The 27,484-nt window shown below is 40.4% G+C and overlaps 1 protein-coding gene across 1 annotated transcript in view; it reads right to left on the reverse strand.

The window, feature by feature from the left end:
• The window catches only part of LOC124612950 (zinc finger and SCAN domain-containing protein 2-like), a 187,004-nt gene that overhangs the window by 114,292 nt on the left and 45,228 nt on the right, over positions 1-27,484 (reverse strand). Inside the window, exon 3 of the mRNA XM_047141466.1 lies at positions 9,121-9,201. Coding sequence (XP_046997422.1) covers positions 9,121-9,201 — 81 coding nt within the window. The remainder of the gene's footprint in view (positions 1-9,120; positions 9,202-27,484) is intronic.

Raw genomic sequence — 27,484 nt, forward strand, 5'->3', positions numbered from 1 at the left:
AAAGAATATCAGTTCCATGACAAAAAGTGCTTTCATGCACACTATATGGGCCAGTGGTAAAAACTGAGGTCCAAATCCAAGGAGCACGTACAGGATACACATCTATACAGCAAGACTTACGATAATTTATGGAGGCTATACTACAGTGCAATTAAGTAGAACGGTGATTGCTAAGGATTATAAAATAGGTTGCTAAGGAGCTCAGGAAGGTTCAGAGACTGGCCTGTCCAGTTAAAACAGCCAGAATTAGCAGCACACCCACTGCCGGGATGGAGGCCGTACTTGACATGCTGCCAGTATATCTTTTGAGTTACAAATGAGTCAGCGGCAAGTGCATACAACTAAAAAACTGAAAACCTTTAGTATATATAGGTCTTACACTAATATAATGAATGTGGTAAATAAAGGATTGGTCAGGGAAATGACAGCTCACTATACAATAGCTTCAGGTGCTTCAAAAAACCATTCAATGTAACAATTGGAGGTAGGGAAGAATGGAAGAATGAACCACGATACCATTCAGGAGACACAGTCTGGTTTATTGATGTGTCGAAAACAAACAAAGGTGGAGTGCACCCTACTCTACAGAGTTTAATTTCTCTAAGGAAGATGGCTACAGTACTACAGCAGGAGGTACTCATACTCACAGTGTGCACAGAGCAGAAACTACTTAGATGCCAGAAAGATCATAGCATCTATATTCATTCAGACAGCCAAGCAACTCTGAAATGTCTATCAGCACCTGCAATGGGATCATGCCATGAACCTCTGGTAAGGCTATGAGAAAGCAACAGCGTAAACCTGCTGTGGGTCCCTAATCACCCAAGATTTGGTGGTAGTAAACAAGGATACAGGATGGTCAGGGCAGAGGTGACAACACAATTTGTTGTACCAGAACCTGTTTCAGTCATCACTAAGTTGATGGTAAAATCTAAAATACATAGCTGGATCAGGAGACAAACACACAGAATATTGGAATAACCTCAAAAACAGAATCATGGCAAGCTAACGATGCCAAAAATCAGGTTTTAAGAGAAGTTCTGCAATCTTGGGCTTGAATGGGAGGCAAATTAAACTCATGATAAATCTAGTAACTGCCGATGGGAGCTTCAGGAAATATCTGCAAACAATGAGTGTGGAGAAAGAAGCTTCTGAGTGGAGACTGTGTGGTGTGTGGAATGAAACTGTACCACATTTATTTTTCCAAAGTGAAGCACTGAAGGCCAAAAGACACAAAATATTTAGGTTACTAACTCCTTAAGAGGTTGTATCCAACAAAAACCTAGTAAAGAGCCACCTACTACTCCACATGGGCACTGACTGGCTTTACTAGAATGGCAGGGATATATACCACACAATAAATTTATGAATGGTAGAGGCAACAGGGAGCTAAGACAACTGTCATTTTGTTTTCCTGATTAAATCAAAGAAAACAAAAAAACTCAAAACCACAGTGAAAACATTGAATCAGGCATAGAAACATGAATATGGAAGCTTAACCAATGAAGATGCAGCTCAATGGAAGCTGTCCACAGACCAAGAAAGAGCTTCCTGTGAAGGACAAAGATGCTAGTGTATGCTCACCAGTAGCACTAGTTGGAGCCATGGAGGGAAGAAATAGAAAGCCTGTACATCCTCCTAAAAGAAAAACATATCTCTAGTACTGACATCCCCTACCCTGTATGGCAGATACTGATCAAGACAAGAGTGGGAGCACAGAGCTGCAAGATCAACAAGCACAAGGGCCATTACATCCACAGTAACAGCAAAAACTGCAGCTCGTAGTAAACAGCAGGAATATCCCAAGTAAGGTCCCAGGATCAGTACCACTTATTAAAGTTAGAATGCCTAGATACTATTAGGATCAGAGCATCACTTTTTAATGTTAAACAACGGAAACTCCAGGTAGGAATATCAACAATGTAGGAAAAGATAGATAGATATTTACAGCAAGTAGAAACTTAGTAAAGTTAATAATGACTAGATAATATTAGGAACAGAGAATTGGTTGAAACCAGAAGTACAACAAAATTCTAAATTCAGATTGGAATATAGGCTACATGGCAATCGCAGGATGGACATCAATGGTGGCAGTGGATTTCTTGCTGTGAGAAATTTGATAATGTCTACTGAGGTTATTACAGATTCTGAATGTGAAACAATCTTGGTAAAGTTAAGCATCACAAGTGGGTCAAACATGCTTTTACAAACTACATACATCATGAACTGTAGTGGCAGAGGACTTCAGAGAGAGCTTGCAGAATATTAGAAACAAGTTTACTGACCATACTATGATGATGACCATACTATGATGAAGACTTCAATTTGCAAGCTACAGAATAGGGTAGTCATACTATCAAAACTAATGACAGACACAGGTATTCATGTGACTTTATTCTGAGTGTCTTGTCCAAAACTTACTTCGGGCACATAGAGGACCAACTCATGAGGGTAACATCTTAGACCTCCCAGCAACAAATAGATGCAAACTTTTGGAATCGGTTAAAGTAGGTGATGGCATAAGTTATCATAAGGGTGTGATAGCAACAATGACTACAGGTGTTACAAGGGATGTTAAGAAAGATAGGAAAACATTTTTGCTTAACAAGTGCAATAGGATACAAATGGTCGGGTACCTGTGCAGTCAACATCAAATTTTCAGTTCTGAGGATGAAGACATGGACCATAAATGGATAAAAATTTAAAGCACCATTCGTCATTCAATACGGTGTGGAAGAGACCCATTGCAGTTTAATAGACATGTTAGAATGTTGCTATGAAAGCAATAAGAGCTTCATCAGAAATTAAGGACGTCAAAATGTATGTGACAAACAAAAGTTGAATGAAGAGAACATGAGCATAAGGAGTGTGACGAGATAAGTGTCCAATGAATTTGAAAATAAAATTTTGCCAACTGATCTGACAAAACCCTGAGAAGTTTTGCTATTATGTAAGCAGATAAAAATCACTTATTAAGTCACTCCATGACCATACTTGCACTGAAACACATGACAGAAAGAAGGCCAAAATACCGAATTCGGTCTTCCAAAACCGCTTGACTATGGATGATCATAACATGGTCCCACATCCCAATCATCGCACAAATACCAAAATGGCAAATACTGAGATAAATGATTGTGAAATACAAAATCAACTATAATTGCTTTATAGTGGAAAGGCATCTATAGACCAGAAGGGATATCCATAAAATTCTACAGAGATTATGTGAAAGAAATTGCTTCCCGTCTAGTAGTAGTTCCAATCTTCATTAAGAACTGGACCAAATAAAATACTGGTGGTGTAACTTTTCTGATAGATTACTGTAAGACACTGTGTTTAGAGTGGCACGTGATGTAAGTGTGAACTGTTTTCTGTACCACACTTGATATTTGTTTTGAATACTTTTATAACAAAAATCAATTCATTGATAGTGTTTCTGAAAACTGTGCTTCAACAATATTATAATCAATCTGATAAATTCTGACACTGCACTGTTGTTTTATGTGAGAGATAACCTGATTTATGTGCTATTTGTGTTGCAAAGTTAAGGAACCAATTGTTGTCACAACAATTCGACATCAAGTTTAATAAACACGTGAGAAAGTGACTCCAAAACTATGGAGTTGCAAACATTATTAAATAAATATTATCCATTATTTGTTAAGATTTTCAGTTTCACAACGGACTGGTGTGCTACCAGAGAGGCTAAAAGAAGAGACAACAAAAATAAGGTTGGTTATCTTACACAATGTAGTCAAACTTCAGGAAGACATTTGACACAGTTTCATTTTGTGAACTGTCTTTTAGTAAAAAAAAATACAAGCCTACAGAGTATCAAAACAGACCTGTGGCTGGATTCAGAACTTCTTCGCTGATGAAATTCGACACATTGCTCTTAATGGAACAAAATCAACAGTTGTTAAGATAATTTCAGGAGCACCTCAACGAAGTGTGATACTACCATTACTGCTTACAATTTATGTCAATGATTAAATGGATAATGTCAGAAATTCCATGAGGCTGTTTGCAACTTGCTTATGAGAAGGTAGCAACACCAGAAGACTGCAGCACGCTGCAGGAAGACAATCAGAGGATTAATGACAGATACAAGGACTGGCAGTAGACAATGAATGTTAATACATGTAACATATTGTGCATAAATAGGCAAAGCAATCCACTTCTGTACAATTACATTACTGATGAAAAACCACTGGAAACAGTACATACAATAAAATACCTGGGAGTAACCATCTGGAGCAATCTAAAGCAGAAAGCCCACATTAAACAAATAGTAGGAAAAGCACATGCCAGCTTGAGGTTCAAAAGAAGAATCTTTCATCCATGAAAGAAGTGCCCTAGAAAATGATTGTGCAGTCAATTGCTGAGTATCACTTATCAATGCGTGATCCATATCATTGTTGATTAACAGAAGAGATAGACAAGATCTAATGAAAAGTAGTGTTAGTGAAGCCTGACATTGTCAGGAAGAGGACAACAGTCTTAAAATAGTGTTTTAATGCAAAAACTTTTAATGCCTAGACCATAATTTTGTGTATACGATTACAGCATGATGACTAGTTTTAGTGTTTTCTGCAACCATCTTCAGATTATTCAAATTGTAAAAAAGTGGGGAAAGTGAATTGAAAAACACCATCATTATTTGCAGTCATTCAGTGATGTGCACACATAGAAGGGCCAACAAGACTATGACAGTATGTAGCTAAAAACTTCATCAAGCCAAGTTGTAAACTATAATCTCACAAGATGACAGTAATAAAGAAGGAAAATGAACAGTTACATCACATGTCCATGATTTGTAATTGCAAAGCAGGTATTATAGTAAAAATAGTATATGCAATGGTAACACAAACTGTCAGCTGTTCCATAGCCTGGCTAGCAAAGAAGTGATCCAACATGGCATATAAAATAGTCATCTTTATAAAATGTGCACAAGTTAAAGATTAAAAGTAAAAAGCCACAAATCCAACCTTCCTGGCAAGACACATCAAAAGTACCGTATTTACTTGAATCTAAGCCGCACTCAAATCTAAGCCGCACCTGAAAAATGAGACTTGAAATAAAGGGAAAAAAAATTTCCGAATATAAGCCGCACCTGAAATTTGAGACTCGAAATTCAAGGGGAGAGAAAAGTTTCAGGCCGCACCTCCAAATCAAAACAAAGTTGGTCCATTGTAATATGAGACACAATTTAGGTCGAATGAATGACGATACAGCTACAGTAGTTTGGTTCGAGTCGTAAGCTTAGCAGTTAAGCTTTACCAGGTAGCCGTTGCTATGCGTCAGGTCCTCCGTCCGTATTTATACGGGTACCCTTCCTTTTTCACATGCTTCGTCTGGTTTGAATCGATTGCTTATTTTGCTTTGATCTGATAAGTGCCGTTCTCTTTGTTATAGGTGTTTACGTCACTCTAAGCTGAAAATGCATTACTGTACTGTGTCATGCATTGTTTGTCGCAATCTGATAATGAGTGTTTACGACCTGTCGCCGCTCGCGGCATGGATTGCTTTTGTGCACGCTACCACCGCTTTTTTAAATAAAATAAAAGAGAGAGAGAGAGAGAGAGAGAGAGAGAGAGGAATCGTCTCATTAGCGAAACAATGGCAAGAGACTGCTATTTGTTGTTACTTACACTGCTGCCTTCTCTGATAATGATAAACAAGAACCAAATAATAGATTGCGTATGATAGAACATGTTCTGAACGAGAGTTAGGCGAAAATTTTTCTCCGTTTGAAAATCTTTGTGGCCGCTTCTTTAGATTAGGCATAAGAATAATACGAATATAAACATGACACGATACGTACATTCTTCCGCGTTTGCTGTTGTCTCACTCTAGTTTCGTAGTTTATTAGGCAGACAGGATTTAAATGAAATAGCAGCAAACACGAAAGAATGCATGACAAAATGTTTATATTCGTATTATTCTTATGGTGAAGGGAATACTGCATGTGATTCACATTTCATCAGGTTCCTATTAGCAACCATCTCTTCTCACAGGTAGGAAAAAATTCAGAACGTAGAGTTGGCCATATTGACAAACATCCCAAACAGTCTTGCCAGTCGGATTTTCATAGTACATTGAAATTCTGCTACATTCGAAGATGAACAATTCGGAATTTGTATTTACTTTGTTGGATAATGTATGAAACTGCAGTGGTCGAAACTCGGGGCAGAGTTTCCACCCTTTTTTTTAAATTTATTTACTGACGCAGAGGTTTTGGCACCAGTATTTATCTTTGTGCCTACAAAGTATGCCTGTGTAGCGCTACATATATTCGACAGCAGAAGTTAGTTGTGGCCGCACCTACCAACATTTTTCAGAACTTCCGCTTGCTTTGCACTCGATTCTAAGCCGCAGGCGGTTTTTTGGATTACAAAAACCAGAAAAAAAGTGAGGCTTAGATTCGAGTAAATACGGTAACTTGAAGTTCAGTCACAGGACTGTCAAGTAGGCATTACAAAGATGCCTAAGTGCAAGGAAGAATTGGACAACATTTTGCTATGCCTCCCTCCCCCCCCCCCCCCCCCCCCACATAGGTAATACAAAATGACCACAATGAAAAAATCCAAAAAAACTGGAGTCAATTCAAAGGTTTACCAACAATCATCTTCCCACATGCCATTCCTGAATTTCATGAATGAAACAGGGATGCGAGGAGCAGATAATGGTATCAGAAGTACCCTCTAACACACGCCATGAAGTGGCTTGCAGAGTATAAATGTATACATAAATTTACATAGGTGTTGTTATTGCTGTTGTTGTTGTTGTGGTCTTCAGTCCAAAGACTGGTTTGATGAAGCTCTCTATGCTACTCTATCCTGTGCAAGCTTATTCATCTCTGAGTAACTGCTTACTGTATCCATCTTTTCATTTCTATCTACAACTTTCATCATCCACACTTCCCTCCAATACTAAATTGGCGATCCCTTGATGTCTCAGAATGTGGCCTATCAACTGACCCCTTCTTCTAGTCTGAATGGGCCACAAATTTCTTTTCTACCCAATTCTACTCAGTAGCTCCTCATTAGTTACGTGATCTACCCACCTAATCTTCAGCATCCTTCTGTTGTACCCTGTAGCACCACATTTCAAAACTTTGATTCTCTTGTCTAAACTGTTTATCATTCATGTTTCCCTTCAATACACGGCTACACTCCATATAAATACTTTCAGAAAAGGCTTCCTAACACTTAAATCTAGATTTGAATGTTAACATATTTCTTTTCTTCAGAAATGCTTTTCTTGTCACTGCCAGTTTATATTTTATATCCTCTATACTTCATACAGATATTCTGCTGCCCAAATAACTAAACTCACCTACTTCTTAATTCTCTCAGCATCACCTGATTTAATTCGACTATATTCTATTATCATTGTTTTGCTTTTGTTGACGTTCATCTTAAATCCTCCTTTCAAGATACTGTCCATTCCGTTCAACTGCTCTTTCAAGTCCTTTGCTGTTTCTGACAGAATTACAATGTCATCAAAAAACCTCAAAGATTTTATTTCTTGCCCCTGAACTTTAATTCCTACTCTAAAGTTTTCTTTTGTTTCCTTTATCACTTGCTCAGTGTACAGATTGAATAATATAGGCTACAACCCTGTCTCACTTCCTTCTCAACAACTGCTTCCCTTTCACGTTCCTTCATTCTTATAACTGCCATATGGTTACTGAACAAATTATAAATAGTCTTCACTCCTTGTACTTTACCCCTGCTACCTTCAGAATTTCAAAGAGAGTATTCCAGTCAATACTGTCAAAAGCCTTCTCTAAGTCTACGAATGCTGTAGATAAAGGTTTGCCATCTTCCAAGACAAGTCATAGGGTCAGTACTGACTCGCATGTTCCTACATTTCCCCAAACTGATCTTCCCCAAGGCCGGCTTCTACCAGCTTTTCCATTGTTCTACAAAAAATCTGTGTTAGTATTTTGCAACCATGACTTATTAACCTGATAGTTCAATAATACTTACACCTGTCAGCACTTGATTTCTTTGGAATTGGATTTACTACATCCTTTTGAAGTCTGAGGATATTTCTTCTGTCTCGTATGTCTTGCCTACCAGATGGAAGATTTTTGTCATAGCTGGCTCCCCCAAGGTTGTTAGTAATCCTGACAAAACAATGTCTACTCCCAGAGCCTTGTTTCAACTTAGGTCTTGCAGTGCTCTGTCAAATCATCTCACAGTATCATATCTCCCATCTCATCATTGTCTATGTCCCGTTTCATTTCCATAAAATTCCCTTAAATTCATCTCCCTTGTACAGACCCTCTATATACTCCTTCCACCTTTCACCTTTCCATTCTTTGCTTTTGACTGTTTTTCCATCTGAGCTCTCAATATTCATACATCTACTTCTCTTTTCTCCAAAAGCCTCTTTAATTTTCCTGTAGGTGATAGCTGTCTTTGCCCTACTGAAATATGCTTCTACATCCTTACATTTGTCCTCTGGCCATTTTGGCTCAGCATTTTGAACTTGGCTATTAATCTCATTTTTTAGACTTTTTACTCCCTTTCACCCTGCTTCATATACTGCATTTTTATATTTTCTCCTTTCATCAATTAAATTCGATATCTTTTGTACTATCCAAGGATTTATATTAGGCCTTGTCTTTTTCCTATTTGATTCTCTGCTGCCTTCACTATTTCATCTCTCAAAGATTTGCATGTACACACGTAGAAAGTGCAAGACCCGAGAGCCATATGCTATCATTCCACATGCTGGATAAAAGAAGATATGGATGGATGTGCAAAATAAGTAAAATAACCTGATAAATAAGTCTGATGACTAAAGCCAGCCTTACAAACAAATAAAAAAGCACTAGCTTTATTTCCACAAAACAAAAATTTGCCAAGTAACAATAATATTCTTCGCAACATTAGTAAGACATCACATTTATTTTCTGATGACTTTTGTTCCCACAGATTACATTTATATCAGCACAGAAAACTAAGTAACATTAGTCTTCTTTGCACTAATATAAACAGCTTATTATCCCTATGGTGTTAAAAATATATATTCCCAATATTACAAGTTGTAATTTCCTGTACAAATAAATAACTCAGACATTTATACAGATTACAGAGCAATATATACCTTGATCAACACATCTGGTTCACATTCCACAGCTTGCTGTGGTTGCATAGTGGACAGCCAATCATGCGCACCAGACACCACCTGCAAATCACAAAATATCAAATTTTTTAAGAAATATTTATGACAAAGCCATAATGAACAATGGAATGAAAGAAATATATAAAAAGAACTCTTCACAGAAGATGGAGTACAAGAATGAATATTACAGTAACACAACTGTTTGTTGATTTATTGATTAAATATCTGCTCATCTCATGTACAGCACAGGCCTGAATGTTATTTACACTGGTACTTCAAAACAACAAGAAATCCTATGGCTTTCACACAGTGATGCCTTCCAATATCAAAATCACAGAAGAAGTCAGGCTACTTTTGATTAAGAACTGTGATACACTCAACTCAGTGCCCGGTATAGTCTTATGATGAAGCTATGGACCCTGCCTTTCTCAGAAATTGGGGAATTTCCATCTCACCACTTCAATGGAAAGTTCTAGAACTTGTAGGTAAACTGAGCAGTTAACAATTTATTGTTGGGAACAAACATTATCACAAACTGCATCAAATCAAGACATCAGCAATATTTTGTCATCAGACATTACTTCCTTTTTAAAAAAATAAACATATCAAGTTGCCTAAATGACAGTATGCATAACAACTGTTCCTGCTGTTTGTAGGCGAAGTCTCAGGCCATATTGTTATCTTATTACTGGATGACACTTTTGTCTTCTCCACCTGAACAACAACAGCTAAATATATAGGTCATATTGTTATCTTATTACTGGATGACACTTTTGTCTTCTCCACCTGAACAACAACAGCTAAATATATAACATATGTTTAATACAAATGAGTCTTCTATGGGTTTTAGAGTGGATCAAGAAGATAAAGTTTTGAAAAGGAACCCCAGTCAAGAAATGCCCAGTTTGGGTGAAAAATAAGACTGAAGATTGGATCACTTTCAAGTCTCCTACACAACAGTGGAGGTAATGAGCTCTGACCTTTGTGCTCTGTGGAAGCCTCTGGCATGGGCAATGTTTCAAGTACTCATCATTGAGTTCTCTTCTATGTGACGAAGGATGTCCTCTTTGCTTCAAAGTCAAAGTGCAGCACATCAGCCAGCACTCCTAGTTGCAAATGTACCTGTTTCTTACAGGTGTTGATGTAGTCAGACAAAAAGGGTATATGATATCATAATTTATTTTATATTCAAAAGTACAATTCTGAACATATGTTCCTTTTGGAAACTTTATCTATTAAGTTCCCTGTACAACCACTAGTAGTCTGTAATAGGAAATGTGAAACACCCTGTATATCATGCAAATGGTTTTCTTCAAGCAATGGAAAATCCAAAATGGAGTCACCGACTCAGCATCTCTGCTATATGGAACATGTCCCCCCCCCCCCCCTCCCCCTGATGTGAAGTTTGTGGTAATTACCCTTTCCATTTGAGGAAGATCTTTGTAGAGCCAAACAACACAATCTGTTAGCCAATGGCCAGTGACCACAAGAAGATGGCAGCTACACTGTCAATATATCCTATATTCTTTACCATACAAATAATCATTATAGGCCAACTTTGTCATGTGATGTAAAGAAAAAGTTAGTACTTGTAACTCTGTTAAAAGATACTGATCATTCATTATATTGATGCTAGCAAGCTGATGACAGCAAGTTTCTGTAATGGATGTTAATAACCTGTGATTCAAGACAATTACCTAAAAAACTAAAAGTACAATACAGAACCTACTGTAATTGAGAATTTTGCATGCGATCTCAAAATTGGTCTATACCATATGAAAATGGATAAATCTCAACAAGTTAGGATGGCAAATGAAAGCAGTAATATTCCAGAAAAAGAAGTCACTACTAAATACAGGATATTAGCTAAAGAGCAGAAGGTAACAAATAATATTAACCGTAAACTGAAAAACAATGAAACCTCTATAACAAAGGGATTACTGTCCTTGTTGCACTAGAAAGACAATATGTAGCTACAACTTTGAATTTTTTTTAGGAAAATGACACCACCAAAGCAGATACAGACCTGACCACAGATCTGTAAAAAGAGATTGAGAACTGCTTAAGTAATACCACGAAACTTATTAGAAATTTCAAAAGAAATAGATAGTGAACATGGGTCCTAAGCCTTCTGTTTTGAGAAGTCAATTTAAGATCCCCAAGGACAGACATCCAACTCATCTGATTATGAACAGTAAATGTAATGCTCGTCACAAATTAGCTAGCCATTCACACACAAATTAAAGAATCCTTTGTTTTTGAAAATAAATTTTCTGTTGCAAATAGTTTATATTTGATAAATAAACTGAAACTGCTACAATGTATATCTCACACTGCTTTGCTTTCTTTTGATACTACAAGCCTTCATACAAATGCTCCAACTGGTTTGATACTCAAGATCATCAAAAATAACCTATTATATTGTAAAAAACTGACAGAATTACAAATCTCAGAACTTGTGAGTTTATCGAGCAGAGTGCTAAAGTACAACTATTTTATGTTTGATGGTAAATTGTATGAACAATCATTTGACTAAGCCATGTGGGAAGTCCTTTAGCTAGTACTTTATCCAATTTCTTTTTCCCCCCCAAGAAGAAAGCTTAATCAAAATCCGAACTAAGTAATAAGCTTCTGGTTATACTGATGATTTAATTTTTGCATTTGATGGCACTAACCAAAGTTTATAACAGTTGTTTGACATTTCCAATAATTTTTGTAAGAAAATTAAGCATACAAAATAATTTCGAAACCAGAATGGTGAATTAAATTTACTAGATTTGATGTTATCATACAGAATAGTAAAATTAACTGCAATGTTCATCATAAAGCAACTTACTGAGACAACTTTATTCCAGCTGACTCTTTTCATCCACATGCCAATTAAGTAGCTTTCTTCCACTCAGCAACAAATCACGCTTTGATTAAGCCTGATCAAAATGACTGCAAGCAACAATGGCTATTAGCCAGGTGGAGTTGACCAGATCCTAAATAATAAAACAGCTGCAAAATTTTCAATGCTTGGCAATAACAAAAGGACAGTTACAGGGGAAAACAAAAAGTTTATATCAATACCTTTTTTGGGTAAAGTGCCGTACAGGGTTAGCCATCTCTTAACTAAAATGTGTGGTTGTAAGGTTACATTTTTCACCAATAATAGTGTCCAATATACACCCTTGGGGTAAATGAGTATCCTTTTACCAACTCAGATGTTTACAAAATGTTACATATGTGATAACTGTCCAAGATATTATACAGGACCAACTGGAAGGGCATTCGAAGTTTAGTGTAAAGAGTAATCACTGAGTGAGGGAGGTAATAACGTATACAATTACACCTATGCAGAAGTTTTGTTAAATTCTGAACATATTCTGAGAAAATTAACAGAAACAGTAATTTTGCATAAGGAAGGAAAATGTTATGTAATATTTATTGGAGGGACTTAAGATTTTTAAACATTTAGCTAACAGAGATGGTTTTATCTCAAATGAACAGCTGCAGCTTAGTAATAAGAATTTTCTCAACGGTGTTATGTCTTTACTCACGGCCACTTAACGGCTGTTTACAGGCTGCATGCACTGTGGTGAGGACGTCATTTTCCTCAAACATACTTGCTCTTGTCAGTTGTTCAGCACTAGACAGTTCACATTACAGTTCCGTTGCCATACCGCCAGAAATGAATCCAAAATACACAACTATTTTAAGACGCTATGTTTTATTTTACATCATCAATTTTAATTACACAGAAAGCTAAACAATTTTTTAGCTCTACATTTCATCTATTTGGAGCAACGGATTTGGAGCAACAGCCTATGTTGCTACAGAAGGAAGACTTATCCAAAACACCTGTAATTGTTTTAATGAAATTATGTTTTATAAAAATTTTCTGTTATAATGACTTTTAATTGCATTTTTTAAATGTAGTGGACGTGCACTGTTAAAGGTATGCTTATAATATTCAATATACATGCGAGGGGTTTCCCCCCCCCCCCCCCCCCCAATGATTAGACATAAGTTACTCAAGATGATTATTAATGTGTAATCACACACAACTTTTATTTGTCTGGTGGTGTTGTGTAAGCAACTCAGCATGTTTATTTGTGCATTTCTTGCCCTTACACATTTGGTACCCTCTACACGGAAGCTACCTTGAGTTAAGAGCCTATTACATTAGTTGATCAGTTTTATTCATGAAGTTCACATTGATGCTAACGGATGACCATGATTTATTATTTTTGAGGCAAATTTTTACTTGACAAGAGCGAAATATCCTTATTCTAATCTGTACCTTTCCAACGCAATATGTAACAAGTGTATACTCTTGGTCTCCAGTATTTTATCCGCATTTCATGTTTCTGTTTCACTTGAACCTTTTGCAAAAAAATGTGCAATTTCTAGGTATCACAATCTCCATCTTAAGATGATAGTTTTATAATTATCAAAACCTTGGTCAAGGGTTCTAATAAAAATGTGCCATGCAACAGGTTGGCTGACATTTTCATCATTTCCAAGACAAAAGAAAACAAATGGACCTTCGTGAACTTGTTTATGAACAAATATATCTAAAAACAAAGATGATGAGACTTACCAAACAAAAGCGCTGGCAGGTCGATAGACACACAAACAAACACAAACATACAGACAAAATTCTAGCTTTCGCAACCAACGTTGCTTCATTAGGAAAGAGGGAAGGAGAGGGAAAGACGAAAGGATGTGGGTTATAAGTGAGAGGGTAAGGAGTCATCCCATTCCCGGGAGCGGAAAGACTTACCTTAGGGGGAAAAAAGGACAGGTATACACTCGCGTGCACACACACACATATCCATCCGCACATCCACAGACACAAGCACACATTTGTAAAGGCAAAGAGTTTGGGCAGAGATGTCAGTCAAGGCAGAAGTAAAGAGGCAAAGATGTTGTTGAAAGACAGGTGAGGTATGAGCGGCGGCAACTTGAAATTAGCAGAGGTTGAGGCCTGGCGGATAACGAGAAGAGAGGATATACTGAAGGGCAAGTTCCCATCTCCGGAGTTCTGACAGGTTGGTGTTAGTGGGAAGTATCCAGATAACCCGGACGATGTAACACTGTGCCAAGATGTGCTGGCCGTGCACCAAGGCACATTTAGCCACAGGGTGATCCTCATTACCAACAAACACTGTCTGCCTGTGTCCATTCATGCGAATGGACAGTTTGTTGCTGGTCATTCCCACATAGAATGCATCACAGTGTAGGCAGGTCAGTTGGTAAATCACGTGGGTGCTTTCACACGTGGCTCTGCCTTTGATCGTGTACACCTTCCGGATTACAGGACTGGAGTAGGTGGTGGTGGGAGGGTGCATGGGACAGGTTTTACACCGGGGGCGGTTACAAGGATAGGAGCCATAGGGTAGGGAAGGTGGTTTGGGGATTTCATAGGGATGAACTAACAGGTTACGAAGGTTAGGTGGATGGCGGAAAGACACTCTTGGTGGAGTGGGGAGGATTTCATGAAGGATGGATCTCATTTCAGGGCAGGATTTGAGGAAGTCGTATCCCTGCTGGAGAGCAACATTCCGAGTCTGATGGAACCAAAGGAGTTGAGGTTGGAGAGGAAATTCTGGAGTTCTTCTTCACTGTGAGTCCAGATCATGAAGATGTCATCAATAAATCTGTACCAAACTTTGAGTTGGCAGGCCTGGGTAACCAAGAAGGCTTCCTCTAAGTGACCCACGAATAGGTTGGCGTACGAGGGGGCCATCCTGGTACCCATGGCTGTTCCCTTTAATTGTTGGTATGTCCGGCCTTCAAAAGTGAAGAAGTTGGGTCAGGATGAAGCTGGCTAAGGTAATGAGGAAAGAGGTTTTAGGTAGGGTGGCAGGTGATCGGCGTGAAAGGAAGTGCTCCATCGCAGCGAGGCCCTGGAAGTGCGGAATATTTGTGTATAAAGAAGTGGCATCAATGGTTACAAGGATGGTTTCCGGGGGTAACAACTGGGTAAGGATTTCAGGCGTTCGAGAAAGTGGTTGGTGTCTTTGATGAAGGATGGGAGACTGCATGTAATGGGTTGAAGGTGTTGATCTACGTAGGCAGAAATACGTTCTGTGAGGGCTTGGTAACCAGCTACAATGGGGCGGCCAGGATGATTGGGTTTGTGAATTTTAGGAAGAAGGTAGAAGGTAGGGGTGCGGGGTGTCGGTGGGGTCAGGAGGTTGATGGAGTCAGGTGAAAGGTTTTGTAGGGGGCCTAAGGTTCTGAGGATTCCTTGAAGCTCCGCCTGGACATCAGGAATGGGGTTACCTTGGCAAACTTTGTATGTGGTGGTGTCTGAAAGCTGACGCAGTCCCTCAGCCACATACTCCCGACGATCAAGTACCACGGTCGTGGAACCCTTGTCCGCCGGAAGAATGACGATGGAATGGTCAGCCTTCAGATCACGGATAGCTTGGGCTTCAGCAGTGGTGATGTTGGGAGTAGGATTAAGGTTTTTTAAGAAGGATTGAGAGGCAAGGCTGGAAGTCAGAAATTCCTGGAAGGTTTGGAGAGGGTGATTTTGAGGAAGAGGAAGTGGGTCCCACTGTGACGGAGGACGGAACTGTTCCAGGCAGGGTTCAATTTATGAACAATTTATGAACAAATTTGTTTTTGCAAAACTAAAAGTTTGCCCACAGAAGTTTGACATTCATGGAAAACAAAACTTGCATAAAATGTATCATTCTAATTTTAACATACAGAAAGTTTAATACTGGTACATGCAATTTGTTACAGAGAAGACTGACAACTTATTTAACTCTTACTGTTTACGGCGTATTTTTTATTGCAGAGTGTTAGTTTTTGTGGCAAGCTGCTTTTTGTAAATATCAAATAACACAAAACAACATATAAGAAAAGAAAGAACACACAAAAATTGAAAACTTATTTAGAACAATTTATGTTGAAAAATTATCTCACTGTTGCAATTTCCTACGGGTCATACAACAGTTCGATTGAAGAGATTCTCCAGAATGACATGTTCCACTATTACACTTTAGGCCAACAAAAGATGTTCGTGAAAGTAGAAAATGTATTTTAGGTAGTCTATAGGTAACGGACATGCAACTGTGTGTGCTAAATGTTGATATGTTCAGAAAAGATGAACGAAGTGTGGATAGGACACTGGCAAAGTGCGACCGACGATTGAGCATCTCTGATGTTTTGGTGTCGCTGCTTGGTGGTGCTTTGGATGGCAGAGACAACGGGGCGCTGTCTGAAATGTCAGTGCCCAAGAAAACAATTGAAATGTTTATATACTCTTTGAGGTGATGTCATAAGATTCACTTCATCTATGTTGCTTAAGTTAATGTTCACCGAAGTGTGCAATGGTTTTATATGAGCAACAAAATCAGAAGAGTTCTTTCAAAAGCAGCTATGTCATTTTGTAATAAGTTGATGTAGTTGTGAGCTCTCAGCTGGTGAAAAAATCCACACTAACTGTGGAACTGAGTAGCGGGTCTACAGCTTCAAGAAAATACAAAGCAACCACCAAGACTGAATACGCTAACAATTATTACAAACAGCATTGGAGTTCAGATAAATTGAGAAGTGAAAACTTAGTTACAACCCATAACAAGTGAATTCCACATTGTATTACTTCATTTGGTGCCCTATGTGTGGGCCGCACATGAGAGGTATTAAAATAGGAGAGCTTCAACAGAAAATAAAGAAACTTTTATGAAACAACACAAAAATATATGATGCTGTCGATCCCGCTAACCAGAAATTTCCAGGTGCTGTCTTTCACTGAAACTGAAACTGTTTTGTGGAAACTTGCTGAGTCCCATGTCAAGGGAAGGCAAACACAATACAGTAGGGGCCAATTAATCATCAGTAGTTCGAATGAACGGCGAATAATGGTACCCCTTAGGGAAATGGCGCAAGGGACAGGAAAGAACACCAGTTGCACTCAAAGTACATACCTTGGGGGTCTCATTCGACATCTTCAACAGGCTATTCCAGCAGCCATTGAGATAATGGGTGCAACCAACTGCAGATGGTGGCACACATTGGAACAAATGATGTGTGTTGTCTGCAGCAACTGCAGGCAACACGCAGTCTGCAATCTGTTATTCCAGCAATTGACAGAGAAGGTTCAAAGTCATACTAGGATCATTACAACGACTGGCAGAGAAAGTTGGAAAGACCAGCCTTAAGCATGGAGTTCCAATAAATCTCACAATATGCAGCACCGTCCCCAGATATGATAATGGCCTCCTGGTTCTGAATCAAATGGAAGGACTGAAACAGAGCCTTCAGAGGTTCTCTGACAAGCCAGGCAGCGACTTTCTGGACTTGCCCCATAGGATTAAGAACTTTAGGGTCCCCCTAAATGGGTCAGGTGTGGCTACAAGTCAGAGGCTACTACCCAGGTAGTGTGTGTGTGTGTGGGGTGCACACAATGGTTTTTTAGATTAACCAATTCTCCACCCAGTCCAGGTAAGATCAGCTGTAGGAGACCCATACACATAAATTTAAGATCCAAAAGAATGATCTCCCCCCCCCCCCCCCCCACAATTGGTGAAAGTATTAAAGTCATATATTTAGTGCCAAAGCATTCACAACGAAGTGCCAGAGTTTAAAGCACGTCTGAAAACCAGTGAAGCTCACGTAACACTAGGTACAGAAAGCTGGTTGAAACCTGAAACTAACAGCAGTGTAATTTTTGGGAAAATTTAAGTGTATACCAAAAGGCTACGCTAATGGTAAAAAGAGGTGGTGTATTTGTCACAGTACACTAGAAACTCATATCTACCAAGATAGAAATTGGAGCTGCATGAGATATTGTTTGTGCAAGACTCAGTATCAGGGGTGGGCATAAAATGGTAACTGAATCCTTCTATAACTGCCCAGATTCACCTCCTGATGCAACCAAAAACTTTAGAGAAAACATCAGTCCACTTACAGATAAGTTATCCAATCATACTTTAATGATCAAAGGAGACTTTAATCCTGCAAAAATCTGTTGGAAAATTACAAGTTTGTTAGTGGTGGACATGAGAAGACATCTGTGAAAGATTACTAAATGCCTTCTCTGGAAACTATCTAGAACAGATAGTTCAGAACCCCACTCACTTCCATGATACACAGTCACTGTAAAGAAACTTCTAAAGACACAGAGACTACTGCAGAGAAGGCATAGAACGTAGGAGTAAATAGAGAGATGCTGAATGGAATGTGTTTAGCTGTCAAGACAGCACTGTGTGAAGCCTTCAATGATACCATAACAGATTATTGTCCAATGATCTTTCAAAAAACCCATACAAATTCTGGGCATATGTAAAGGCTGCTAATTGCACCAAAGTTAGTGTACAGTCACTTGCAAATGAGGCAAGAACTAAAACTGAGAGTGGCAAAGCAAAAGCTGAAATCCTTAACTCTGTTTTCAAATATTCTGTTACAAAGGAAAAGAACTGCTCCGATTTAATACTCGTACCACTGAAACAATGAATGAAATCAATATTAGTGTCAGTGGTGTTGAGAAACAGGTGTAATCGTTCAAACTATATAAAGCTCCAGAGCCCGATGGAATCCCTATCAGTTTCGCCAATGAATTTGCACTTGAGTAATATGTAGTGGATCGCTCGAACAAAAAACTATTCCCAGTAGTTGGAAAAACCACAGGCCACACCCGCTTACAATAAGGGTAGTAGAAGTGACCTACAAAACTACCATCCATTTGCTGTACAACCTTAGAACATATTCTTAGGTCAAACATAATGAGGTGTGTCTAACAGAATGACCTTCTTCATGCCAACCAGTGTGGATTCCGATTATGCGAAGCCCAACTCACACTTTTCTCACATGATATACTGAAAGCTTTGGATCTAGACACTCAGGTATACGTTGCATAGGATAAGGTGGCTCACGTGCAGTAACCAGGTTTCATCCATCAGTGTTGGGCGAGTTTATTCATTCGTTCAGAGGGGCCGGCTGACAAACGTTTACTACCTTTCAGATAGTCAGTGATCACGGAATCGACATGCACGCCCTGTAATCTTTCTCAAACAATTTTACAGAAACTATTCAGTAAGAAAATTTCATTTTTGTTTTACTTGTAGCTTTATACACCAGGTTCATTTTTATGTGCCCATCATTTCGTTAATGGTCATAGTTCTTGTGATATTTACGTGGAAGTAAGACACTCAGGGAAATTCAAAAAAAATTGCAATGAAAATTGAGGGGTACATACAATTTTGTTTGGTGCATATTACATACACTCATTTGCAGCTGCACTGCTCCAGCGATAAACCCAGAGTGGAATATCCACTACATTCCTCACATCTTATAAATGATTTGAGATATCGAAATGAGATTTTTGGAAAATGATACCACACAAAGGGAAGAGCATTTTGCCATATGGTTATTACCCAAAACTTCATTATCTACCACGTTATTCCACTAACTACAGAGTTTTTTGAGGGCCATCGACAGCTGGGGAAACAAGAAATGCTATGGGTTTTGGAACAACGTAAGTGGAGACATTACACATTTATTTTGTACCAAGGATGTGCTTTTTCATAAGATGCTTACCTTACTTGTCCTCATTTCCCCACTTAATAAACTTCTGTTTCAGAATTCTCTCGCTTTGCATCTGCACAACATATAGTGAGGTGGGACTGTATAAACTCAGCTGAGTTTTGGCAAAAGAAGCAAATTTTAACATGGCAACAAGAGAAATGTGTACATTTTATTCAAAATTCCCCACTTATGGCACTTCTCTGAAAGTTCAAATCGTTAACAAACCAGGCAAAAACAAATCACTGCATTTTCTGCAGAATTCCTTTTAGATACTAACCAAAGAGGAGGTGACAAATCTTTTTGGATGGTCACAACGCAAGCATGACGGTGAAGGGGCCCCACTTAATATTTACAAAAAAATGTGAGTGTAGGCTTCAGCTGAACAGCACTTCCCCTTCAACACTCAGCATTTCCCCTACACCTGCCCGCAGCCCCCACCACTACCATTCCCGCAAGCGTGGCCTGACATCTGTGAATCTACCAGCCACAGTATTCTGCATGCACTATAGATGCAGTATTGCTTTGTATCCAAAAAGCTTTTGCCTCAGTACTAAATCTACACTTATTGTGAAAAGTATGATAATGTGGGGTATGAAGCATTACACCACTCTCCTGATGGTTATCAATTTTCGTGACCAGTACTGCTACTTTTCAATCAAGTAGCTCTTCACCTGGCCTCTCAACAGCTGAGTGCACCCTGCTTGCCAACAGCACTCGGCAGACCAGGACGATGACCCACCAAAGTGCTAGCCAAGCACAACAGTGCATAACCTTGGCGATCTGACGAGAACCAGTGTTACCACTGCGGCAAAGTACAAAGGACAATTAAAACAAGTAGAAAGGTTTATATGTTCAATCAAGTAGATCAAAAAGCAGTAGAGTCATATCTCAATGAGGAACCAGAAACTTTTTAACACAGGGCATGTACAGGAACTGCAGTTCAAATTTCAAAGAATAGTTGACCATGCAGTGGATAGATATGTACCAAGTAGAAAAGTACATAATGGAAGGGAACCTCCATGGTATAAAGTCACTGGAGAGAAACTTCTAAAGACACAGAGACTACTGCAGAGAAGGTGTAAAACGGAGCATGGCATATAGATAGAGAGATGCTGAATGGTATGTGTTTACCTGTCAAGGGGCAATGTGTGAAGCCTTCAATGACTACCGTAAATGATTATTGTCAAATGATCTTTCACAAAAGCCACGGGAATGCTGGGTGTATGTAAAGGCTGCTAGTTGCACCAAAGTTAGTGTACACTCACTCTCAAATGAAGCAGGAACTGAAATTGAGAGTAGCAAAGTGAAAGCTCAAATGCTTAACTCTGTTTTCAAATATTCCGTTGCAAAGGAGAAGAGCTGCTCCGATTCAATACTTGTACCACTGAAACAATGAGTGAAATCAGTATTAGTGTCAGTGGTGTTGAGAAACAGGTGTAATCATTAAAACTGTATAAAGCTCCAGGGTCCAATGGAATATCTTATCAGTTTCTATACTGAATTTGCACATGATTTAGTCCCACTTCTAACTGTAATCTGTAGTGAACCCTGTGGTGGCTTGTAGGTATACATTCTGCATGTTCTCTAATTTTTAAATTCAGAAAATAATGAGAGTCCAAAATTAATAGCATCTGCAGTATAACAGTTATGATTATCAACATATTTATACAACTTCAGCCACTGTCAAGAGTAGTAGTAGTAGTAGTTGTAGTAGTAACAGTTATTATAATAATATGCATAACTTGTTTGAAAAAGGAAGAATTGTTTTTGTGGAATTTTGTTATTTTCAACATGATGAAGTACACTTTATGGCAAGAATGAGATAATATTTAAGCTTTCACTTCTCTCCATTTTGCACTTTTCTGTAAGTGTAGTTTGCATGCTTTTTTATTTCTTCGACAAATGTGCGAGATCACTAATTCTTGTATTATTTAACGAATTAACTTCTGGGCTAAAAATCAGGCATTCTTACATTGCACCAAAAAAAAAACTAATGCTTATTATACACTTCTTTGTTAAACGTTTGCTTGTAGTCACTCTTATTTGATTTCATCTCTTTCCCAGACAACAGATCTGGTGTGGAATGCCCTAGTTTCATTGTGATTGCAGCTAACTTTTTCTGGTAATTTTCTGTTCTGTTAGTGCTTAATGCAGGTTCAACAGAGTTCATGTTGACACTCCTCAGGAAAGCCAATTCCTGCACAGTAGACAAGCAACACCAAACACAAACTGCCATTTGTGGAAATGATTAAATTCAAGTAGTGCTACCTGACAACAAGGTCACTTGACTATAATACAAATGAGGCACTGAGAGCCATAAGGACCAAAAGCACACTGTCTTCGACCCTCTATATTTAAGTGAATATCAGACAAACCAGTGAGACAGATTTTTGTGAATGTTCAGATATACGTACAATGTGGGCCTGTAGTACAGATAAACCTGACCCACTGTAAGACCAGCAGATATAAAAAGCACAAATAACTGCTGCAGTCTCACAACTGGTGATAATGTGCTTTATGGTTCTCAGCACCTCAAATGGATTCCTGTATGATAAAATCTATAACTTAATGTACTATACCTCACTCAGAATCTCACAAAATATATTTTTCTATCAGTATAACTATAACATATACTGATAACCGGATTTTACTATATAGTGAGTGAATATGCATATCTGTGGAATGTGCTATCGCCTAGCGGGATTTATGCCAAGGGAACGTAGGTAAAAGTCTGCTGCAGTGTGCTACCACCTGGTGCATTGACGTAAACTTGTAGTTAAATTGTAAGGGGTAGCAGTGTGTACCACAAACCGTGCACATTGTTTATCAAATCCATACGCATTTGGCCCGTAAGGAAATTTCATCACACCAGTTGCGCATGCTCAGAAGCTCCTTAAAATGTGCACAAGTGAACATGTGCTTGCAACCCTGATGCCAAGTTTCACTGAGCCTAGAGGAGCAATATGTAGCACAGCATGGTAGATTTAGTGTCATATATTTCAGTTCACTGCATCTACATTATGTTTAACAGCATTCAAAGAAAAATAACCAATAAATCCGCAAGGTGTCATAAGTAAGGGTGTTCACATGCTCTTGTGCACTTACACAGCAGCCGCCACTGAGTAGATCCCTTGAACACAATCCCCTGCCCAGCAATTGGAAAAAAGCACAAGTGACACCCATTTACAGTATGGGTAGTAGATGCGATCCACAAAACTACCACCCATCAGTTGCAGTATCTTTGAACATACTCTTAGGTCAAACACACTGAGGTGTCTTTTAACAGAATGCTCTCTTCTATGCCAACCAGCATGGATTCCGAAAACAATGATCACACGAAACACAATTCACACTTTTCTCAGATGACATACTGAAAGCTCTGGTTCAAGACGGTCGGGTAGATGAAGTGTTTCTTTATTTCCAAAAATGGGGTATGAAGTGAAATTTGTGACCGGACTGAGGATTTTTTTGGTAGGGAGGATGCAGCATGTTATCGTAGATTGACAGTCAACATCATATGTAAAAGTAAAAGACTTGCTGTACATGCTGTGTATTAATGACTTTGCAGACAATGTTGGTAGCCTTAGACCTTTTGCAGATGATGCAGCTATCTGTAATGAAGTACTGTCTGAAAGATGCTGTGTAAATATTCAGTCAGATCTTGATATGATTTCAATGTGTTGAAAAGATTGACAACTTGCTTTAAATGTTCAGAAATGTAAAATTGTGTACTTCATAGAATGAAAATATTTAGTGTCCTGTAACTATAACATCAATGAGTCACAGTTGGAATCGGCCAACTCACATAAATAGCAGTGTATAACATTTTGTAGGGATATGAAATGGAATGATAACATGAGCTCACTTGTGGGTAAAGTATGTGATAGTCTTCAGTTTATTGGCAAAATAATGGGGAATTGCAATCAATATACAAAAGATATTGCTTACAAATCACTTTGTGGCCCATTTTAGAATACTGCTCAAGTGTGTGAGATTCATACCAAACAGGACTAACGGGGTACTCAATGTACATAGAGAAGGGCAGCATGAATGGTAACAAGCTTGTTTGACCCACAGGCTTGACTGACCCTTGGGAGAGTGTCACAGAGTGTGTGTGTGTGTGTGTGTGTTTGAGGTTTACGGGCGCTAAACAGCGTGGTCATCAGCACCCAAATGCATAAAAACAGGAACACATGCAGTGAAGGGACTAAGACGGACAGCAAACAAGGAGAACGGCTAAAAGACACAGACCTGACGCAGTTCCAAATCCTCACATACAGAGGCAAAACAAGAGGAGAAGAAACGCACTAAAAAAGGAAGGGAAACACAAGGAAAGGAGGACAGAAACCGAAGGGAAACAAGGAGGTATTCGTGACTGGCGGACCTCTTACCTAAAACATGGGTGAGCCAGTCACCCAGCAGCACATTAAAATCCTCTCCCTAAAATCCAAGGCAACAAATTGGACAGGACACAAAACCGTAAGACCTTAACCACAGTCGTTGTGTCGTCTTGCAAAATAGAAGGCAAATCCGGTGGCAAAGAAACCACCGCCCTCTGGTCAGAGAATAAAAGACATTCAAGTAAAATGTGGCGGACAGTAATCTGGACGCCACAAGCACTGCAGATTGGGGGGTCCTCCCGCCGGAGTAAAAAACCATGTGTTAAGGGACTGTGCCTGATGCGGAGGCGGGTGAGGAGAACCTCATCCCGCCTGCATGACTGGTAGGACGTACGCCATGGCCGCATGGTGGCCTTGACCAGACGCAGCTTATTGTCACCGACTGCCAGCCACTCCTCTTCCCATTGATGCATAACACGAAAATGCAGGAGGGAGGTAACAGCATGGAGGGGGACGGCACATTCAACAACGTGAGGGAGGGAAACGCATCTTTGGCAGCCACATCCGCCAGTTCGTTTCCCCTAATACCCACGTGCCCCGGCACCCAGCAGAAACAAACTTCCTTCCCCTGCCGTTGCAGTTGGAGTAGGGCGTCATGGATGTTCTGGACGACCGTATCCGCTGGGTACAAGTGTTGCATGGTCTGAAGGGCACTCAGGGCGTCAGAACAGATGAGGAACTTAAGACTGGGAACACATCTCATCTGCTCCAATGCCCGCAAGATCGCAAACAATTCGGCATCAAAGATGGTAAACGTCGCAGGAAGCCATAACTTGATGACTTGATCAGGGAAAACAACAGCACAACCAACAGAGTCCCCCTGTTTAGAGCCATCCGCAAATACTGGTACATGGTCGGGTTGCTGGTGTAAAATATCGGAAAATAAGGAGATAAAAACAAACGCAGGAGTGCAGCTCCTCCAGTACTCCGACAAGTCTAAAAGGACGCTGGACCTCTGGAGCAACCAGGGAGGCAGGCGGGTAAAACCTTGTCGTTGGGGGGCCACATGCTCCACACCAAGGGACTCAAGCAAATGCTTGGCATGAATCCCAAATGGTCTCGTTGCCCTGGGACGACTGGAAAAAGAGACGTTCCATAGGTCGGGCAACAGGAGGGTATGCAGGGGAGGTAGGACAGGCAAGGAATTGACACACCCGTCGTACCATGAGGAGTTTCCGCCGGATGGCGAGCGTCGGTTCTCCTGCCTCAGCACACAGGCTGGGTATGGGACTGGTACGGAAGGCACCAATGGCCAGCCTGATACCCTCATGGTGTACTGCATCAAGAATCTTCAGATACGAAGGCCTTGCTGACCCATACACAGTGCAACTATAGTCAAGACGTGATCGGACGAAAGCCCTATAAAACTGCAGCAGACGCGCCCGATCTGCTCCCCAGGACCGATGGCTCACACACTTCAAAATATTCAGTGTTTCAGGGCCCGCACCTTTAGGTCTTTAAGGTGAGGCAACCAAGACCACTTGGAATCAAAAGTGAGGCCCAGGAACCTCACAGTGTCTCTAAAAGGAAGAACGGTGTCCCTCAGACGCAATTCAGGGGAGATAAAAAGACACCGAGAACGATTAAAATGAACACACACACACATTTGTCTGCAGAAAAGGTAAAACCCGTCTTCGCAGTCCACGCCTCTAAGCACTTTATCGTAAGCTGCTACTGCCGACTAGCAGTGACAAGACTGGAGGAAGAACAGAAAACAGCAAAATCGTCCACAAACAAGGAGCACTGGGCAGGACTCCGGATAGCGGATGTGATACTGTTAATGGCGACGGCAAAGAGGGTGACACTTAAAACGCTTCCCTGAGGAACACCATTCTCCTGCACGTACAAATCAGGTAGCACATTACCAACCCGATATCGAAAGAGGCGGTGGGAAAGAAAGGACCAAATGAAAATGGGGAGACAGCCACGAAAGCCCCACTCATGGAGTTGATTGAGGATAAGGCGGCGCCAAGTAGTGTCATACGCCTTATTAACGTCAAAGAATACACCTAGACAATGCTGGTTATGTAGGAAGGCCTGCTGGATGGCCGCCTCAAGCAGGGTCAAGTTGTCTATAGTGGAACGACATCTCCGAAAGCCACACTGAGAGGGGCTAAGGAGCTGCCTGGTCTCGAGCAGCCAAACCAGGCGACAGTTGACCATGCGTTCCAACGTCTTCCCGACACAGCTCGTCAAAGCAATACTTCGATAACTACTGGGATGCGTTCGGTCCTTCCCCGGTTTGAGGAGGGGAATCAAAATCGCCTCCCTCCACGAGTCAGGGTACGTGCCGGATAACCATATCATATTAAAACAATTCAGGAGAACTTCCTTGGATGGCAGCAACAAGTGCTACAGCATGCTGTACCGGATTTGATCATGACCAGGCGCAGTATCATGAGCCACAGACAGCGCCGAATCCAGTTCCCACATTGTGAAGGGCAGTTGTAGGGTTCAGAATTTGGAGACCGGAAGTCCAAGTGACCCCTCTCGATGGCAGTGCGGTAGCGGCAGAAATCTGGATCACAGTTAACAGTGGTGGTAGATTCCGCAAAATGCATGGCCAGTGTCTGGGCAATGTCTCTTGGCACCGTGAGGAGACATCCTTGATGCAGCAATGCCACGACAGGTAGTTGGCTGAGTTTCCCGGAAATCCTCCTGATGGCTTCCCATACTTTCGTAGAACTAGTGGAACGGGAGATGGAGTTCAAGAACGATTGCCATGACCGTCGTTTGCTCTCTTTAATCACTCGCCGCGCTTTGGCCCATGCCACCCGAAAGGCCGCTAGATTGTCAGCTGAGGGACGGCACTTGAAGCGGCGCAGAGCTGCACGGCGGGCTCGGATGGCTGAGCGGCTCTCAGTGGTCCACCAAGGGACAGGACGCCTCTTGGGATGACCGGATGACCGTGGGATTGACAATTCAGCAGCATGGGAGATCACGGCTGTAACATGGTCTACCCATTCGTGGACGCTGGCACGGTGTTCCAAAACAGCCAGTTGGCTGAAAAGTGTCCAGTCAGCTCTGCAGAGGTGCCACCAGGGCGGCACTGGTAATGCCACAGCCTCATCCAGGAGGCGAATCCAAAGGGGGAAGTGGTCACTAGAATGGAGGTCAGCAGCAACCTCCCACAGAGCAAAATCCGTGAGTGCTGGAGAGCAAAAGGAAAGGTCAATAGCCGATGACGACCCGGAAGCAGTACAGAAATGAGTGGGAGCACCAGAGTTGAGAATGCACAGTTCTTCAGACATCATGAGGCTTTCCAGAATGCGACCCCTGGGGCAAGTAGTCGGAGAGCCCCATAAGACATTATGAGCATTGAAGTCCCCCAGAAGAAGAAATGGGCAGAGGAGTTGGCTAATAAGGTCTGTGAGAGCCTCAGAGTCTATCGCATCCTGAGGTGGTAAGTAAACTGAGCA

The sequence above is a fragment of the Schistocerca americana genome, chromosome 4, assembly GCF_021461395.2.
Source record: "Schistocerca americana isolate TAMUIC-IGC-003095 chromosome 4, iqSchAmer2.1, whole genome shotgun sequence".
Classification (NCBI taxonomy): Eukaryota; Metazoa; Arthropoda; class Insecta; order Orthoptera; family Acrididae; genus Schistocerca; species Schistocerca americana.